At 47.5% G+C, this 19,971-nt stretch overlaps 1 protein-coding gene across 1 annotated transcript in view; it reads right to left on the bottom strand.

Annotated features, from left to right (window-relative positions):
* The window catches only part of LSG1 (large 60S subunit nuclear export GTPase 1), a 97,451-nt gene that overhangs the window by 29,722 nt on the left and 47,758 nt on the right, over nucleotides 1-19,971 (bottom strand). The window contains exons 6-7 of the mRNA XM_069213163.1: nucleotides 15,038-15,098; nucleotides 9,513-9,689 (exon numbers count right to left, since the gene is read on the bottom strand). Of these exons, the coding sequence (XP_069069264.1) occupies nucleotides 9,513-9,689; nucleotides 15,038-15,098 (238 nt within the window). The remainder of the gene's footprint in view (nucleotides 1-9,512; nucleotides 9,690-15,037; nucleotides 15,099-19,971) is intronic.

The following is a 19,971-nucleotide window of genomic DNA, read 5'->3' as shown; positions in this document are numbered from 1 at the left end:
GTGATCAAACAGTTACCGCCGTATATCTTTAATCTAGGCTGCTTTAATAAACATAAAATGCCTGGCGCACGCCGGCACTGCGGAGAGGGGAAAATATGTTTTTTTTGTTCACTGCCTCAAAACCCCTCTCCAAGGCAGAGAGCTGAACCCGATCACTAGCCCCATCCTCCTTAACACCTTGTAATCCTTATCTCCACTGCTATCCGTCCTCTTCTCAAACATAGACATCCGTTATTGTTCCAGATGCTCCCATACTTCCCCATAAGATCCGCCCCTCAATCTTAGCTGAATACCCCTTGGCAAGGTTCGATAGTGAAGGCTGTGTACCCAGGTACACTGAGCTTCCTAGGTGCCCATTCCCCGTATGAGTACACTCCTCAACCTACCAAGTGCCCCGTAGCTTTCAGACCCCCCTCAGACGTCTGTTCTCAGATAACATGCGCTACTACGGAACAGGATCTTGGGGTGTGATGCTCCAGGTCTCCTCCCCCTAAAGTATCACTTCAAGTAGATCTTCTCAATGTCACTTAGAAATATCATGACATCTATCAAAAAGCAAGGAAGTAATTCACATCTCACGCTTAAGGCATCGCAGACACCTTTGCCTTTAATAAAATAAAACAACAAAATGTTTAGATGTGCCTAGTTTATTGTAAGTGCTAAAATAGCATATGCTGCACTTAGGCAGTCTATTTCAAGAATGTATGCATCAGTGGGCCAAGTGATAGGTATCAGTGGACATGTACAGTGCTGTACCAATGAGCATTGGCGTAGCTTCCGGGAAGGGGGGGGGGTTGTTTACATCCCCCTAACAAATAAGCAAATGTATCTTTTGATAAATAGCTGGGTATAGGGGCTTTTAGTCGGTACGGTGAGGTGTCTGTCCGATTTCACCAGGAATTTTACGCACACAAACAAAAACGCACACACTCCCCCTCACCCTGTTTGGGAATATTAAAACAAGCTGGTTATGTCACAGAATAATGTGCTTTCTCTCACTTAGTGCCCCTACCACTCTGTATTCATCTCCCTTTGCGCTGCCCCAACCCCTCTTGTGCTCACTGCTTGTCATATGTATTTACACATTATGTGCCAGCGTGATTGTTGGGGAATCTGAAGCTCACACCCGCCCAATCTTACTGACCAAGCTACGCCCCTGCCAATGACATCACTAACCAGGACCATGTGCAATCCAGTGGACGTAGAAGCGGATGTCGCTGACACAGAGACCATGCGTCTGGGTCTCACAGTGGGTATCGCCGATCACACTCAATGCAGCTTAATATCGGGTCTCACTGGTCCTATGGAGTCCAAGCCTTAATGGGCCTAGTAGGATGCACTGGTGGCCACTGTGCGCGCATCAGCTGCCCGAGCAACACTGGCCACATAAATCATGAATCCGTGGGAGTAGTAATGCGTTTTGCTGGCCCCACCGAGTACCTGCATCAAGGGGCTTAGCAAGGGCATAAGTGGCTCCAAAGCACACACGAGCCGGCCTGTAGAAGGAATCAGTGGGTCCACACAGTTTATGCACAACCCATCAGCAAAATAATCAGCAGGACGAATCGGCATAGAATAAAGTCCAGCGTTACATAAGCAGCTTGAGTTTATATCAACCCGAGTGCCTTAACAATGCCTACATCAACTAATGAGCAGAGCTGCAGGACTGGGGGTGTGCCCTCAAACGGGTCACATGCAAAAGTGAGGAGCACGTCATCAAGGCGATGCGCATCAGAGGGCTGATGAACAAAACCGGGCCTCCAAACTCTAAGCAAGTATCAAGTGAAGGATGAGAAAGTCTGAAGGGCCACGTGCGACAAAATAAGCCACCGGTCTTCCATGCAACCAATCACAAGCAAAGAGGCCATGTAACTGGGACTATGTACTGATGAAATGCTAGAAACCCGGTCACCGCAGTGCGTGCATAAAGAGATCAAGCACATCACCTAATCATGTGCAGCTCAAGTTTAGGGCGACAGTGCCACGAGGAACGAGACCAAGTGCAGGAAGAGTGATTATTTAGGGTTCTGTGCAGCAGGAGACGTGTGATCGTAGAACATCAGAGGACCCCGGTGAGTCACTAAAGAGATAATGCAAGAAGCAAATCATAAAGTTTCAAGTGAAAGAGCACTTCACCAAACCCACCGCAGCAGGGTGTAAAGCAGCAGATCAGGGAGTTATATGGCCATGTGCAGCAACGGATCATCATCAGGGACATGTGCAGGAAGAACTGAGCCCGGTGCCACAGCACATCTACAAAAAGAGCAGGTCACCAGGACTATCTGCGAAAGGAGCAGGGGTCTAGGGTTATGTGCAGCGAGAAAGCGTGTGCAAGAGAAGGTAGCCAGAGGCCTGTGCAGCCGCAGATTTTGTGCACTAAGAGTGTGACCGTAGAACCAATTCCTAGGAACCAGGTAATAGATGTGTTTACAATGAGATTTGCATTTGTGCTTTTATCTTCACCAATCCGATACAGCATGAGGGAGGAACTTCAACTTTGCTTACAGTACAGGATACAATTGCACCCTCTTGCTCTGGGACGCATAACAGCGTGGAAAGAAAAGCAGTGGTTAATTTGTGCTTTATTGTTTCCGGTTTCTTCTGCCCCAAGCATTTACTGAGAGCAAAAGACCCATATGGGAAGGACGGAGGAAGAGAAAAACGAAAAGGCATCACAGTGGGAGAAAGCTGCAGGAGTAAGCTGAAGGGGCAGGGAGTGGCTTTAAATGGACTGAAGAGGCCCGAGATGGCTTCAGGATTACGCTGCCTCTGTATTCTGTGCGCACACATTTAAATGCAGCAGCTGCGTGTTTAAGAGGAGGGCTTTCAGCACTGGCACGTTTTATTTACAAATTAAGCACTGAAGAAAAGCAATCACTCGGTTTCCCGCAAACCATGGCCCAGCAATCACATTCACAGGGGCATATTTATACTCCGTTTGCGCCGGAATTGCGTCGTTTTTTTTGACGCAATTTCGACGCAAAACTAACTCCATATTTATACTTTGGCGTTAGACGCGTCTAGCGCCAAAGTCCATGGAGTTTGCGTCATTTTTTAGCGTGGACACCTACTTTGCGTTAATGAGATGCAAGGTAGGCGTTCACGTCTAAAAAAATCGACTCCGAGGCATGTGTGTCGGATTTATACTCCCGGGCAAAATTCACGCCCGGGAGGGGGCGGGTCAAAAAAAATGACGTACTGCCGCTTTTGCGCCGTTTTTTAGCGCCTGCAAAAGGCAGGCGTTAAGGGACCTGTGGGCTCTGAAGGAGACCAGAGGTGCCCTCCCATGCCCCCAGGGACACCCCCTGTCACCCTTGCCCACCCCAGGAGGACACCCAAGGCTGGAGGGACCCATCCCAGTGACATTAAGGTAAGTTCAGGTAAGTGTTTTTTTTTATGGCATAGGGGGGCCTGATTTGTGCCCCTCTACATGCCACTATGCCCAATGACCATGCCCAGGGGACAGTAGTCCCCTGGGCATGGCCATTGGGCAAGGGGGCATGACTCCTGTCTTTGCTAAGACAGGAGTCATTTCTATGGGGGTTGGGAGTGAAATAAAATGGCGCAAATCGGGTTGAGGCGAAAAAATTACCTCAACCTGACTTGCCCCATTTCTTGACGCCCAAGCCCCATATCCCCCTACGCCGGCGCTGCCTGGTGTACGTCGTTTTTTTTTAACGCACACCAGACGGCGCCGGCGGCTAACGTCATTCAATAAATACGGCGCCCGCATGGCGCTTCAGAATGGCGTTAGCCGGCACTAATTTTTTGGACGCAAAACTGCGTTAGCGCAGTTTTGCGTCAAAAAGTATAAATATGGGCCACAGTATCTTGAAAAAGGAGTGCTCCGATCACAGTCCCCCCCTCCACTCAATGATCAACAGACAGCCTTTCGTGCACCTTTTTCCTTCCATCATTGGATGGATACACTGTAGACTTGACCTTCTTCAGACAGGTCCCTAGAAAAAACACCTCTTGGTAGGGTGTCAATACCCAGTAGCTGGAGCATATTATGCTTAGTGGTTCCAGTCCTCAATATTCCCTCTGCCAATGCTGACTTTAGTAGCCAATTATCCAAGGAGTGGAATGGGAAAACTCAGGCACTTGAGGGGTGCGGCCACCATAGGCCAGAGATTAATTACAAATTATTGGAGCTGAATCAAGCCCGAAGGGAAGCCCTCATAACTGGTAGTATGGTGGTAATGGTGACCGTGAAACGAATACTTATCTGTGTTTGAGAAAGGAGGTTAAGGAAGTAGGCATCATGAAAGTAGAAGGAGACCAGAATCTAACCCTAGTGTTTGACACAGCAGCAGGGCCCGTTTATTATGTTTCTCAAACTATACAGCCATGGTCTCACTCACGGTATGGCTTAGCTACTATTGGAAAAAATATCTTTAAAAAAAAGTTATTTTCTCTAGTCTTATGGCCCCTAAAAAAAATTTGTCAGCTAAAACTAAAATAGAGGTTTAGTGGTACGCAAGCCTATCATACTCTACACAACAAACGCAGGGGCAAGATTAGAACAGCTACACCAGGAGCTCAATACGGCAGAAATTGTTTCCCATGAAGTCCTTACAATAGAATTCTCCATGACAAAACAGGTTAACATCACATAAAATCTTGCTAGCATTTTATAGCAAACATCAAAATCGTCATTGATAATGTGGGCAAAACTTAGCTGCAAATGGCCATTAATCACATTAACGTGACTTACTAATACTTATGACGCAAAGTAACTCAAGTACAACAACCCTAGGCCTTCAAACCCCATGTTCCTGTGACTCATGAAGGCTTCAACAATGTATTAGCCTTAAATTACTCAAACGGAATGAACCCATTATGATCTGTGCTCAGCAAGTTGCTCAAAACCAAAGCTCCTACTGTGGGAGTCAACCTGTGTGCACCTTGTTAGCTCACTCGCCTCTGGAATTGAGTCCACATATCTGAACATTGTAGTTCTCCCCCCTAGCAAATGAACTCTGTCTCCCCTTGGAGGATTAGAACCATTTCTAACAATTCTTCCAGGTGGCATTTCTAAATTAAGTGGTGGAACGAGCAATAACCACCTGGTTACAGCACTATGCACTTGGAAACGTCCTTTTAGGATTATTTTCAAGCATCTGTACCATATGATTTGAAAGTGAAAATTGCTGCTGGATGCGTTTATCCTTCTTAATATTCAAGAACCATTCCACACCAGACACCAACTGATGGCTAGCGTCACTACTAATTAATTAGGAATCAATCGCAAGGGTAGACTGATTCTTTCCTTGCGATTACATGCAAACTAAGAGAAACAAGTTTCACTAGCCCTCAACTCGGTGAAAATGCCATATTGTCTCAATTTAATTTCGACAAAATTCTGAAAACTCCCCCCCCACAAAATAAAGTAAACCATTTCAAGTACCGAATCCTGGGGCAGATATGTAAAACTAAAATGCCATATTGTCCAAATTTCATTTCGACAAAATTCTGAAAATCTCCCCTCCAAAAATAAAATAAACCATTTCAGGTGCTGAATCCTGGGGCAGATATGTAAAACTAAAGAACAATAATAATGTGTAAAAAAAAGTTTGACCCAGTTTTCCATCTCTACCGCAACCTAAGCAGGATCTTCCGGGAGGAGAGCAAAGGAAACAGAGGCCAAATGAGTAATCATTTGAGGATAAATGGAAAAAGACAAACATGCACCACCATGGGGAGAGAAGAAAATAAAGAATCAGGAGTAAGGTTGCCCCAAACACTCAACAAAAAAAAGAAAATATAAGAAAAAGAGGATGAAGAGAACAGCAACGTGAAGGGTGGAGGAAGAAAATGGAAGTAGATGGAAGAGATGGTTTTAGAAATGATGAGGACAATTTTAGGAAGAAGATGGACACAGCAGGCATGAAGGAGGCACTCCTCTTAGAATATCGACAGAATTTGGAAGTGAGGTGAGGTGAGGTGAGAACAATGCGGGTGGGGGAAGGAGAGCAAGGGGACAGGGTAGTAGGAAGAGGAAGAGTGGTGGAGGACAACAGAATGGATGAGATTCCAGAGGATATCCTACAAGAAAAAGAAAGAAAAAAAAAGATACGGTATGGTGGAATAAAGTGATCCTTGATAAAAACTGACTTGTCAATTAATTTTCTTAAGTCATGTATTACAAAGAAGTTCTCAGCTAGTTTAATACCATTCATGAGGAGGGAAACACATTTAGATAAATGGAAATGTCTTATACCAACGTCACCCTTCTGAAGGGGGGAAAAACAAACAAACTGACCATCCATGAATGTGGCTTTTTTCAGGTGGTGAAATATATTCTACTGTTACACATCGATGGGAGGAATTCACTTTCCCTGACCTCACCAAAGACTAATTAACAGCAAAGAAATCCTACAAATAAAAGAGCAGAAGGAGCTAAGAAATATGACCACTTCTCACCCATCCTTGTGGCCCTACAACGACTATCACTAGAACCCGGAATATTTGTTCATGATCCTAAGTATCACAATAAATCTGAGCATTTACCAAAGCCAGCGTATTTAAACTCAACACCACCTGGGACGACGACTATGACAAAAAAGCCTGAATGGTCCTGCAGATTCCAGATACAGCAAAACAAAAACTGAAAACTAGGTCTTTTCTAGATTTACCTCAACACTGTGCACCTTCCTGCCTGAAATAGTAAGGGTCTGATTACGACCTTGGCGGAGGGGGTTACTCCGTCACAAATCTGACAGATATCCCGTCCGCAATATTACAAGTTCCATTTTATCCTATAGAACTTGTAATACGGCGGACGGATATCAGTCACATTTGTGACTGAGTAATCTCCTCCACCAAGGTCGTAATCAGGCCCTTTGTCCTTCTCCATTGCTTTTGTCATTTCACAACAAGCTGAAGACCCATCTTTTCAAAACAAAGTTTTAAAAGATCGGAGACCTATCCTCTACCTGTTGCTTCAACTCTTATAGTTCAACTCCTTAATTCTACTGTACAATGTAAAGCACGATGATGCCTTTTGGTTGGTTTCCAGCTCCAAAACATATATTATAGCCTTAAAGCCTGCAACAGCGGGATATACAGGCCATGAAAGGCTGCGGCGAGGGCCTTTTACAAGGGAGCGGGCTGGAAGGCTTTTAGAACATTCCACCCCATGAGGGCAGAATGTTATAATTAATAAAACAAAGGCCTTGCGGAGCCCAATGGGACTGAAATCCCCCCAGGCTCTCAAAGTCCTTTGTTCACAGCAACAGCTGTGAACAACAAACATGGGAATGTTGATGCTCTATGCTTTTATCAGTCACTAGAAGCCAGGAGCACTCCATTGCTTTCAAAGAAGCTCCCAACATTTCAATGTTTAAATATACATAAATACATTTGGAAGCCAAATGTACGCTGCAGGCAGTCAACATCCACGCACTATAATTCCAACAGTAGGGACCTCCACGAACACCAACATTCTCCACTCTCGAACAGTCACTGGAATCAATGAGTTAACCTCTAAGAACCTTTCCCATCCAAAGAGGAAAACAGTGGAATGAGCTCCAATGCTCGTGTACAAGGAGTATATCGATTTTAACTTCAGCAGCGCTTAGAAACTCTTTACAAACTAGATCTTGTAGCAAATGTCCTGCACAATGTCGTCTACACTTACAGCAGCATGAATCTTGTAAATGTGCCTTTACAAAATGACTGTAGTGATACATTTATTAGATAATTGTTAGCAATGACTTAAGCAGGCCACAATTCATGTGAAGTTCCTAAACTAAGAGACCACGCTGCACCTGTACTTGGTCCATATGAAACCTATTGCTAGCTGAACATTGCCATGTGCCCTCACCGCTGAAAGATATAATTTATTCAATAACTGGTGTCGAGGAACCAATCGAGCTGCAAAATGGAACAAAATCGTAAAATCCTATTGACGCCACATTCAGAAAGCTGCCCTCGCTCCGAAGCAACCTGACTGGTAAATGATAAGGGATCGAGGGAGCATGAATGGAACACCCCTCCTCACCGGACACCTCACCCATGAGGTTCTCGCCTTTTTGCCATATGGTCTCTGCATCCACTTGGAAATCTTGAATTACCGCAAGCCTCGCGCTGTGCAGTAGGAAAGGTAGCGAGAGAAAGCAACACAGCAGTGTACAAGATGGCGGAGGGCTTACACAAAAGAGAAACCTAGGGAAACAGGAAGAGTGGGGACCTTGCAAGACCTTGTATGACAGGCCTGTTATACCACCGAGCTTTTTCTCCGGTGGGATGCAGCCCTTGGAGGCCAGTTTTGAAAGCCCAGAGCAGTTCCATGCGTCTGTCACTTACCCCAGCTTCCCGAGGTTAATTGCAGAAGGCACATGATGGAGAGTGAGAGAGAGAGGGAAAGAGTAACGAACGGTATAAAGAAAGCGATTAGAGAGGGAGAAGAAAAAAAAAGAGGGAGAAGAAAAAAAAAAAAGAGGCTGCATGGATGGAAAGAGAAACTGCACGAGGAGATGGCTGGGAAATGGGGAAGGTTTGAGCATTTTTTTCGGGCTGGTTTGGTTTCACCCATCTGACCCTGCTTGCACCACAGACGATTCTTTATTTGGAAGCCCCGTACTGGGGCAAATCTTGCAGAGGGGCTTGCATTACTGAAAGGTGGGTTGTCAGAACTGCAGGCGTGATGGGGTGGATGCATTGCAATTCTTCAAGGGAGGGCCTGCATGCTGTCTGTATCTTGGTGTTCAGATGTTCGTTGGTTCAAAAAAGGCCACTATTGTGCTTTTCAAAGTTAACAGATTTCCTGAACATTACAAAAGTTAAGCGCCACAGATCGACTCCGAAACCGACCAAGAAATCAGATAAGATAAGAAAATTAATGTATATGACCTTACGCTATTATCTGCAATTTGAAAGGATAAAAAAAAAAAAAAATTGAATATGAAGAACGACACTTCCATTTGACTAAAAACAAACTTATCACTGCCACGTTATCAAAAAAAAAACTGAATGTGGATTTAAAGGCTCCATTATTCATGAGTACAAATCAAATTCACAAGATCTGACTGCCGACACCCCTTACTGATGGGGTCAGCCACCGGCTATTTTGCTTTAAACGACTGTCCCCCAACACTCCACAAGGTGTCAGTATTAGACAAAGGATATATACACATTTATTACACTCGCAGCATCCGCACCAGGGCATTCGAGGAGCAACAGTATGCTCTGTTTTTTTGGTGCTAACATATTGAGCTGTTTTACTCCCACAAGACATCCCTCAAAGGACAAATGAACAAGATAAGAACTGAAAGCTCTTGTGTGCACAGTACAGTCAAGCTGCTGTAAAGAAATCCCAACTTTTTTTTAGGACGTGTAGTTTTTTTTTTTTTTTTTAAATCAAGCTCTACTTGTGTTACTTTCATGCTAATAAGTTTGTGTAAAAAGCATTTCAAATCGGCTTTGTGAGGTCAGGTTTACAAGGCAGAAGTTTCCCGGGCATCACCACAGTCGCACGGTTCTGAGTGAAGCGTCATAACAAGCCATACCTTCGCCTCTTCGGCCAGCCTCAGGGCTTCGGCCAGTGCTGACCAGAACACCACTTTGATGCCTTCCTTCTCAAAGAACAGGGCCCACGCCCGCCGCTGCTCCCGGGTCATCAGGTCAGCCTTGTTTACAAGGATCATGTTTTCTTTCTCGACGCTCACTTCCTTCACATAACACTCCTGGAATCAATGAGAAGGAAACGGGACCAGGGCCTGGTCAGATGGTGTCACGGCTGAGCACAGAGATAGTAAAAAGAATTGACAGTTTCGATCAAATGTTCTAATACATAAAAATTGGCATCACTCGAGCTTTCATAATCCACCCGAGGAACTCAATGAAAAGCCAAAGCGAAGGGACACACAAAATAGGAGAAATCATACAACAACGTAGCGATGGCGTTTCCCTCCGCACTGCCACACAATGTTTCTTTATAAACGAGCCATGAGTGCACGTACATAGAACTAAAGGAAAATAAAATCACATACGAGTCGATACATATTTAAAAATATGACTAGATAGGTTATTGCTCTTTTCTAATCGAAAAGTTCCAGAAAGGCTACATCTGTGGATGTGTTAGGACCGACAGATTTCATTTGCTTACTGCTTCAGTGATATTATAAAACATGCTATAGTTAAATAAAACAAACATAAGTAGGGCAGTTAGCACCTCTGAATCCGTGTTTTTGCATGCATGCAGTGACCGGATGATACCTGGAGCTATATTCTAAGGATGCAACAATAATGTTCTCCTGTCACAGGAGCACAATAACTAATTTAAACCTTTTTTTATACGGCTGGATATGTCAAAAATGGGTCTGAAGGGTCCGCTCCACACAGGTTTACGGGATTTACCCATAAGACATTCATATACAATTAATCTACATAAAACTACATTATAGAATGGATATCTTAAAATGTGGTGTGGATCTGGCCCTCTTGGACACGGATTAGAAACCTCTGTTCTTATATGACTTATCTCCGACTTGTGCCCTGTAAGATCAATGCCTCACGATGTTCTGTCAGTTTATACCAGGGCCCTCTTCTCACTGGTATGAGACTTACTATGACCAATAAATGGGGTTGGAGCTCCAATACAAAACTGTGAAACATCATCCTCCGATGAGTTCAATCGTAGATTTAAATAAAGCCCATGAAGGCCCCTTAACAACCCCTGCCCTTCCTCACCCTGCAGACCCAGTGGTGACTTATGCATCAAGGTCCTTAAATGGAACAACTTGAGCACATTTACCATGCAAGTGATTTAAGTCAGATCCGGCAGGAGGACCAGTACCATCAGAACATCTTGGGTGATCCAGTCTTTCTTGATCCCTGTAAGACTGGATTTAGTTCAAACCACTACTGTTGAGAATCACTAGAGGAACCACTCGGATGACTGAGGCTAAAAGGTTCAGGAATATGTGGGGCGACCAGGCCACGTGAAACACGTGGGCAGTAAGTGGAGTGTTCAGCTGATCTGGGACCAGACTGATTCAGGACTATTAAAGGCCCTCAGACGTAGAGAGGTCTGACCAGAAAAGGAAAGGTTTTGCCAGATCTAAGGAGAACCTCAATATGTTAATGTTCTCCTGAACTCAATCTGGGATGGGTCTTTGCTGAGGCCCCAAATGACAGATTGCTGGATGCAGCATTATATGCCTATCAAATCAAATCATTAGCATTTGTAAAGCGCGCTACTCACCCGTGCGGGTCTCAAGGCGCTAGGGGGGAAAGGGGGGGTTATCGCTGCTCGAACAGCCAAGTCTTTAGGAGTCTCCGGAAAGCGGAGTGGTCCTGGGTGGTCCTGAGGCTGGTGGGGAGGGAGTTCCAGGTCTTGGCCGCCAGGAAGGAGAAAGATCTCCCACCCGCCGTGGAGCGGCGGGTGCGAGGGACGGCAGCAAGTGCGAGGCCAGCGGAGCGGAGGGGGCGGGTGGGGACGTAGAAGCTGAGGCGTCTGTTGAGGTATTCCGGTCCCTTGTTGTGGAGGGCTTTGTTTGCGTGGGTGAGAAGACGGAAGGTGATCCTTTTGCTGACTGGGAGCCAATGCAGGTGTCTCAGGTGTGCGGAGATGTGGCTGTTGCGGGGTACGTCGAGGATGAGGCGGGCCGAGGCGTTTTGGATGCGTTGCAGGCGGTTTTGGAGTTTGGCGGTGGTCCCGGCGTAGAGGGTGTTGCCGTAGTCCAGGCGACTCGTGACAAGGGCGTGGGTCACGGTTTTTCTGGTGTCGGCGGGGATCCAGCGGAAGATCTTGCGGAGCATGCGGAGAGTGAGGAAGCAGGCGGAGGACACGGCGTTGACTTGCTTGGTCATGGTGAGAAGAGGGTCCAAGATGAAGCCGAGGTTGCGGGCGTGGTCTGCGGGGGTCGGTGCGGTGCCGAGGGCCGTGGGCCACCAGGAGTCGTCCCAGGCGGACGGGGTGTTGCCGAGGATGAGGACTTCCGTTTTTTCAGAGTTCAGCTTTAGGCGGCTGAGCCTCATCCAATCTGCGACGTCCTTCATACCCTCTTGTAGGTTGGTCTTGGCGCTGGCGGGGTCCTTGGTGAGGGAGAGTACAAGTTGGGTGTCGTCGGCGTAGGAGGTGATGATGATGATGTCGTGCTTGCGTACGATGTCGGCGAGGGGGCTCATGTAGACATTGAAGAGTGTCGGGCTGAGCGATGAGCCTTGAGGTACGCCGCAGATGATCTTGGTGGGTTCTGAGCGAAACGGAGGGAGGTAAACTCTTTGGGAGCGGTTAGCGAGGAAGGAGGCGATCCAGTCCAGGGCCTGGCCTTGGATCCCGGTGGAGCGTAGGCGGGTGATTAGGGTGCGGTGACAGACGGTGTCAAAGGCAGCCGAGAGGTCGAGGAGAATGAGGGCGACTGTTTCACCGTTGTCCATCAGGGTTCTGATGTCGTCTGTGACTGAGATGAGGGCGGTTTCCGTGCTGTGGTTGGTTCGGAATCCGGTTTGTGAAGGGTCGAGCAGGTTGTTGTCTTCCAGGAAGGTGGTCAGCTGTTTGTTGACGGTCTTTTCTATTACCTTGGCTGGGAAAGGTAGAAGAGAGATGGGGCGGAAGTTTTTCAGGTCGCTTGGGTCAGCCGTAGGTTTCTTTAGTAGGGCGTTGACTTCAGCGTGCTTCCAGCATTCGGGGAAGGTAGCAGAAGAAAAAGAAGAGTTGATGACGGTCTGGAGGTGCGGGGCGATGATGTCGTCGGCTTTGTTAAAGATGAAGTGCGGGCAGGGGTCCGAAGGGGCGCCGGAGTGGATAGAGTTCATGATGGATTTGGTTTCTTCCGTGTTGATGTGGGTCCAGTTGTTGAGGGTGATGTCCGGGGAAGCGGGTTCAGTGGTGTATGGTTGGGTCTGGTGTCCGAAGCTGTCGTGGAGGTCGCTGATCTTGCGATGGAAGAAAGTGGCGAGGGATTCGCACAAATCCTGTGAGGGCGTGACGGCGTTGGCGCTGGCGCTGGGGTTGGAGAACTCTTTGACGATGCTGAAGAGTTCTCTGCTGTTGTGGCTGTTTTTGTCTAGTCTGTCGGTGAAAAAGTTCCTTTTGGCAGTGCGGATCAGGTGGTGGTGTTCGCGTGTAGCGTTCTTGAGGGCGGTCATGTTGTCAGCGGTGTGGTCCTTGCGCCAGGCCTTCTCAAGGGCACGGCAAGTTTTCTTTGATTCTTTGAGGGTGTCAGAGAACCAGAGAGGTTTTTTGGTGTTGGTCTGTCGATGCGTGCGTTTGAGGGGAGCAAGGTTGTCAGCGCAGTTGGAGATCCAGTTTGTGAGGTTGAGAGCTGCGTCGCTGGGGTCGGTGGTGAGGGTGGGTTGGTTGGCGGCGAGAGCGGAGAAGAGTTGCTCTTCAGGGATCTTGTTCCACTGTCGACGAGGGATGGGTTGAGTGCGGAGGTGGGAGGTCTCGCGTCGGAATGTGAAGTGGACGCAGCTGTGGTCGGTCCAGTGCAGGGCAGAGGTGTGGCTGAAGAAGACGTGTTTGCTGGCGGAGAAGATAGGGTCGAGCGTGTGTCCGGCGATGTGGGTGGCGGTGTTCACCAGTTGTTTGAGGCCGAGGTTGGCGAGGTTGTCGAGCAGGGTGGTGGTGTTGGGGTCGTTGTTTTGTTCCAGATGGAAGTTGAGGTCGCCTAGGAGGATGTAGTCCGGTGAGGCGAGGGCGTGCGGGGAGATGAAGTCGGCGATGGCGTCGCTGAAAGAGGCGCGAGGTCCGGGAGGACGGTAGACGAGGGATCCTCTGAGGGTGGTCCTTGGGTCGGTGCGAATCTGAAAATGCAGGTGTTCAGCGGCGAGGGGGGGGTCTTCGGTGGAGGTGGTGACGCTGATGGAGTCTTTGAAGATGATGGCGACACCTCCTCCTACTTGGTTGGTGCGGTCTTTTCTGGAGATCTTGTAGCCTTCGGGGATGGCGGTAGCGATGTCTGGAGCAGAGGAGGCGTTCATCCATGTCTCCGTGATGAAGGCGACGTCCGGGGCTGTGGAGTCCAGGAGGTCCCAAAGTTCAACGGCGTGCTTGTGGACGGAACGAGCGTTGACCAGGATGCACTTGAGGTGGTTGATGGCGCGTGGGCTTGTGGTCGTGGTAGTTGCGTGGTGGAAGATGCGTTTGCAGGAGTTGCAGGCGAAGGGTCCATGGGTGCGTTTGGGGTGAGCTAGGAAGCAGGTTTTGGAGCGCCCTGGGTTGAGGGCGTGGAGGGTGGTGGGGTCGTAGCGGATCAGCGGGGCTTGGGGGAGCTGGGGACCAGGGGTCGTGGCGCTGGGCGCGGGCCAGGCGCGGACGGGCGCAGACGGGCTTGCCTCTGGCGCGCCTCCGGCACGCCAGCGGCGTGCCCGCTGCGCGCGCCCGCTGCGCAGTCGCGCAGCGGCCGCCATAAGAGGTAGGAGGGGGGGGGAGGGGTCAGCTGGGGGCGAATGGGAGCTGGGGGGCGGGGGCGTGCAGGAGGTCGCGGCGGGAAAGCGCGAGGGAGGGGGGGGGACAGGTAGAGTGAGAGGAGCTGGGGGAGGGGGTTTAGGGTGGAGGAGGGTGAGTGTTAGGAGGTTTGGAGATTAGGGAGAGAGATAGGAGTAGGGTTGTGAAGATAGGGGAGGGGGGGTTGTAGAGGTGGGTGAGGGAGAGAGGTAGAGTGAGAGGATAGGGAGATAGGTAGTAGAGGGGGTGGCGGGAGGGGGGGAGAGATAGAGAAATAGATAGAGAAAATAGATAGAGAAGTCGATAGATAGGGAAATAGATAGATAGACAGATAGGTAGGTAGGAGGAGGTGGAGAGTGGGGGAGTTAGATAGTGAGATAGGGAGCTAGAGGGAGTTGATACGGAGGGAGTTTCTGGGAAAATATTACTCCGTCAAGTATCATTAAAGTTTATTTCTGGGATTTGTTAAAATCTGGTTGCTGTGTAAGGTATTACTGGATGTGTACACCACTTCCAAGTTTCGCCTACAGTCTTAGTTCAAACGAGGGATACTAATGATGCACCAAATCTGTTTACATAAACACTTGTCCAAAAATACAGCACTTGGAGTGCAGAACGTTTATGTCTTGATTAACTTACCAAATCTTGGCACCTGAATAGGAGAGGATTCCTTGCATCGACAATCTGAACTACAACATCACTGAAAAGAAAACACAATATTGAAAATATTGGGCATCAGCCTACCTTATAGCTAAAAAAATAGTCTGAGAATCACCTACAAATGTAGGTAACAGGTAGCTATCAGGACTTGTAGCCACTTTTCCAAATATTACCACTGTAATGGGAAAAATGGATGGCAATTCATGAAATAAAGTAATCACCTATAATCATTTTACTCAAGTGTTAGATAGAGGTAATAAGCAGAGCACAAACACAAAAACAGAGCTTTTCAGACTGAGTTTTGAAGCAGCGAAGGACGGCATGACCAATCGAGCCATATTAAATGAAACCTTCAGAACATAGAAAGGAAATATCTAACACATTTCAACACAAGAATTTCTTCACTGCTTGTGAAACGCTGAGTCCCCTGTTAGAGAGCAAACATTATTAATAAAATATGAGTAACTAAAGCAAAATAATTAATGTGTACTAATAGGCCTAAATAGACACTCAAGTGGGGTAGTGTTTTTATCAGGACAGGTGGGGAAACACTGGGTGGTAGGAATTTTGTGGATCCCAGCATATTCCTGTAGTTTGTGTGACAGAAATACAAGAAAATATTGAGTTTTTATTCAACATTTCACCTTTGCAGGGTATTCTGGGTAAGAAAACTTTGGGGAATCCACACAAGTCATACCTCTGTAGACTCCCCCGGATGTCTAGTTTCCAGAAATGTGTGGGTTTAGTAGGTTTCTCTAGAAGGCCGCCAAGCCCAGGACCAAAAACGCAGGTGCGTGCCTTACAAAACAAGCTGGTTTTGTGATAGATAATTTTGATGTCTCCACAATACTATTTGGGCGGTGGAATTTGGGGCTGAACTAAATTGGGGAGCTCCCAAGAGAGCACTCTTCTCTGTGCTTGCCGTCGCATGCACCTGCTCTCTGGGTTGGGCTAATCCACTATTACCCCGTTGCACAGACTGTGCTTGCGATGGGACAGCAGGACTGTCCTCATCACCTCCCTCAGAATCAATGGAAGAGGAGATATTGAATGGGACTCCTCCAACTGAAAAATCACTCCCAGAGTCAGCGCCATTGTCCTATCCTTCAGATGCTGTCTCAGTATCTGTCAGTCAGGTGAACTTTATTTTGGCCACAGGGACCACAAAAGCACATAGCAGCAATAAATAAATACAGAAGGTTCTATAAAATAAGGACAGTACATTTAACTAAATAAAAAAAAATAAATTAGGTGCACTCCCAGAGTGAATTGATACATTCTTATTAAACCATTATATAGATAAAAAATTTACTCTAACAATCCAACTAGCCCCAAGGAACTAGGCAACAACAATCACTAACGTCAAGCGAATGACTGATCTGAAGGGATATGTCGGACCATTTCCCTTCTCTAGGCACTGTGATTATGACCAAGAAGGCCTCAGATTTGCATGTCTCTTTTAGGTTGGCAAATTCACATGATAGTGTGGAGTGAAGTGCAACCCCCAGATCTTCAGAGTCTACCGTTTGCCAATACAATTTTTTGAGGTCGATTTTTGATGGAAAGGAGGCAGCAGTTGGAGTCCCAGAGGTCTCTAAGCCCAAGAAAAAGTAACCCCTTGATGTGTCTGAGCCAGGGGATACTATGAGAATGGTCAGCTTCTAAAATGATCTGCAGGGCTACAGTAAAGGAAGCAAGCTCTGGGGTAGTCCAAAGATGCCACCAGTACAAGAGGGGACGTAGGTGGGCCTTGTGGCCAATACGTTTCATGCCTAGTTCCTTAAAAAGGGGGTAACAGTTGAGTGCTTGGTGGGAGGGACACGAGATTTCATAGGAAATTATTTTTAGAGATCGTTATTTCTTGGGCTTTGGCATAGCCCCATAGTCCAGCCCCGTAAAGAGCAGAGCTCACAGGCTTGGCTTCATATATCTGGATTGCAGGGCGTATTGGTTTGGTGTGCGAGAGATTAAAATCCTTTATTAAAGCCCCTATTTGCTTTAGTTTTAGTGCCTGCTTTGCAATATGTGATTTCCAATAATTTTTTTCAGTTAATATTAGGCCCAGGTAACTAAATGTGCCCACCTTTTCAAGTGGGGTACCCTGGAGGATAAACTTCCCTCTGAAAAATCTGTGGGGATTGAGCATCATTATCTTTTTTGGAGGCATTGATTTCAGGTCCCCGCATGCAACAAAATTCCTCAAAGCATATGAGGAGTTTCCATAATCCGCTTGGGGTCTTCGATATCAGGAGTGTTTCATCTGCAAAGAGCAAGACAGGAATGTTTTTGTGCCCAACGATGGTGCATCAGCCTCCTAGTAGAGAGGGGACAATATCATTAATGTACAAAGAACAAGGTGGGGGCAAGGACACACCCTTGCCGTACACCCCTAGATTCTGTCAGTTAGCTGCCACTTATCATCCAACCTACCCACCCTATATGCTACAGATATGATTCATGATGGCCGTGGCGTCTGAAGGAATAAGCTGCTTGACTATTGCGGTTAAGTAATTAACCACAGACTTGAGTTCTGACACCTCACCCTTTAAATCTTGTATGCATCAGATGTACTGTGCATGTGTCTGGGCTAGATTCACATTTACGGCTACTGACCCACCCACTCTGATGCCTGGGTTGTCATATGGGTCTGAAATATTGATTAAAGGGCTAAAGCGGTTGGTACACTGAAAAGTGTCACTAAGATCTAGTGATGGCTCATTCACTGGGAATGAGGGAGCGTGGATGATTACATTCCCACCCTCCCCCTGCCCTAAAGTGGCTGTGACCTGTTGACCACGTTTTACAAATATGTCAGCAATTTGCGTGTGACCCGCCCCCTTACTGACTGGGGAGCACTCTCCCCAAGTTTCGTTGGAGCCACTATCCAGGGAAGAGGTTAGAATTTCTTCGCATTCACCCAGAAGGTTGTCATTTCTGTCCATAACAAAGTTATTAGCTGCATGCTAATGCCTTTTCTGCTTGGTTTTTAACACCGTCCCCGCCCCACCCTCTGTTGCTTTCTTCCTTTTACCCATCAAAGGACTGTAATTAGTGGATAAATGTTCTATAGAAAGTTAGTTCAATGACAACCTGCAGGAGGATACAAAGATAAAAAGGAGAGAGTCAACAAGGCCTACTTGGAGATTGATGTTAGGGGTGTGTCCCAGCCCAGCCTCCTCCAGGCGTAGACGGGCCCGTCCTTGGCCCGGGCGCAGCCCACGCGCTACGAAGTGCTCCCACACACTTTATAGCGCTCGTTGGTCTGGTCCAGTGGATGCAGGTACTGGTGAAAAAGGCCGCCTCCTGGGGCCACAAAGCACTCTGGGATATGTAGTCCCACTCTGGAATTCAGCACGTCCAGTGCTGCGAAGTGCCCCCACGCGCTTTAGAGCCCTCGTTAGTCTGGTCAAGTGGATGCAGATGCTGTTGAAAATGGCCACCTCCTGGGCCCACAAAACAGTCTGGGATATGTAGTCCCACTCTGAAAGCGTCCAGTCAACAGTCATGCCTTTGGCATAATGGTTTAGTATCATTAAGGTATTGATTTTGAAGCAGTTTATATACTTTAGGTGAAGTACCTTGAGTGCAGATGTCCACCTTGAGAAAGAGCAAAATGCAGCCACTCACAGTGAGATTAGTCATTGGCTTCCACAGGCTGACTCATTGCCCCATTCGGTATGCTTTCAGATTGCTGCGTCCTATGCAGATTCTTTCGTTGGACTGGGAGCGGTACAACCTTTAGAAGGGGACTGAGACCCAACCGCCTCTAGGTGCCCAGCACCCTAGGCCCAGCTGCAGACATGGAAGAAGGATGAGGATTAAACTCCTGCACCCGAGACCCTGTATCTGCGGTCTCAGTCAGTGATCCTACGTCAGAGCTGTACTCTATAACCAGAGTGAGGACTTGGGCAGCAGTAATCCAACAAGATGCCATCTCTGCTACTGGCTAAACTGTTGCTCTAAAACACTAGCCTACGTCGACGGTCACAACATTGTGGGGGGAGGGGGGGGGGGCATAGTGGCCCCCAGAGAAACTATACAACTATTTTAAAAAATGATTGCCCCCACAGGAGGTCGCCCTGCTCACGGGTGACCACCCTTGTCAATTTTCTTATTCCTTAAAAAAAAATACTAATTAAACCCCTGGGGGGTGCGATCGGGTGTAAACCTACCCTTACATTTTTTTTTTTTTTTTAAATATGGCGGGGAGGGTGGGGTTTGGAGGTGGTGGAGGGGGGGGGGGGGGGCTTGGGGGGGGGGAAATGCCTGTTTGCCGAGGTGGCCAACACCCCACAAGTGAAATCCCTGGTATCTAGTGAGGGCCAGGAAACCCATTCGGGAAGGCCTCATTTGAAATGGGAACAGTCTGCCCTTTTAAACGAGGACTTCCTGATTGTCGGGCAGGCCATTTGGGCTGTTTTCCCTACTGGGGCAGGAAGCGGCTGCAAAGCCACTTCCTGCTCCGGTGTAGAAAACAGATAGTGACATCAGCGCAGACGTCACAAATGGCCGGGTGGGGGTTGGGGGATCGGAGACACAGAAGAACTTCTGTCTCTCCCGGGGTATTTTTAAATAAAAAAAAAATAAAAAAAATCCTCAGCTGCGATGCACCCGTGGATTTTTTTGTAAACTCCCTCCCTGGTGTCGGTCACTGGTCATGACCTGCACCAGAGAGGTAGCGTGGTGTCGGCCACACTGTAGGGGTTAATACATGGATTCATTTTATTATGGTACCCAAAAGGATTCTCTGGTGTAGTGCAGGTGGTGCATTAATCACAAGTAAGCAATAGGAAACTTTACCTTCACATACGATGAGAAAACAATGGCGATGCTTCCATAGTATGGGAAGGACAATAATAAATTGCAGACAAGGAGATGTAAGTGACGTCTGATCAAAAATCAAAAGTGGTGAA

This window comes from Pleurodeles waltl, chromosome 11, assembly GCF_031143425.1.
Source record: "Pleurodeles waltl isolate 20211129_DDA chromosome 11, aPleWal1.hap1.20221129, whole genome shotgun sequence".
Classification (NCBI taxonomy): Eukaryota; Metazoa; Chordata; class Amphibia; order Caudata; family Salamandridae; genus Pleurodeles; species Pleurodeles waltl.
This window is presented reverse-complemented; position numbering and strand designations above follow the sequence as displayed.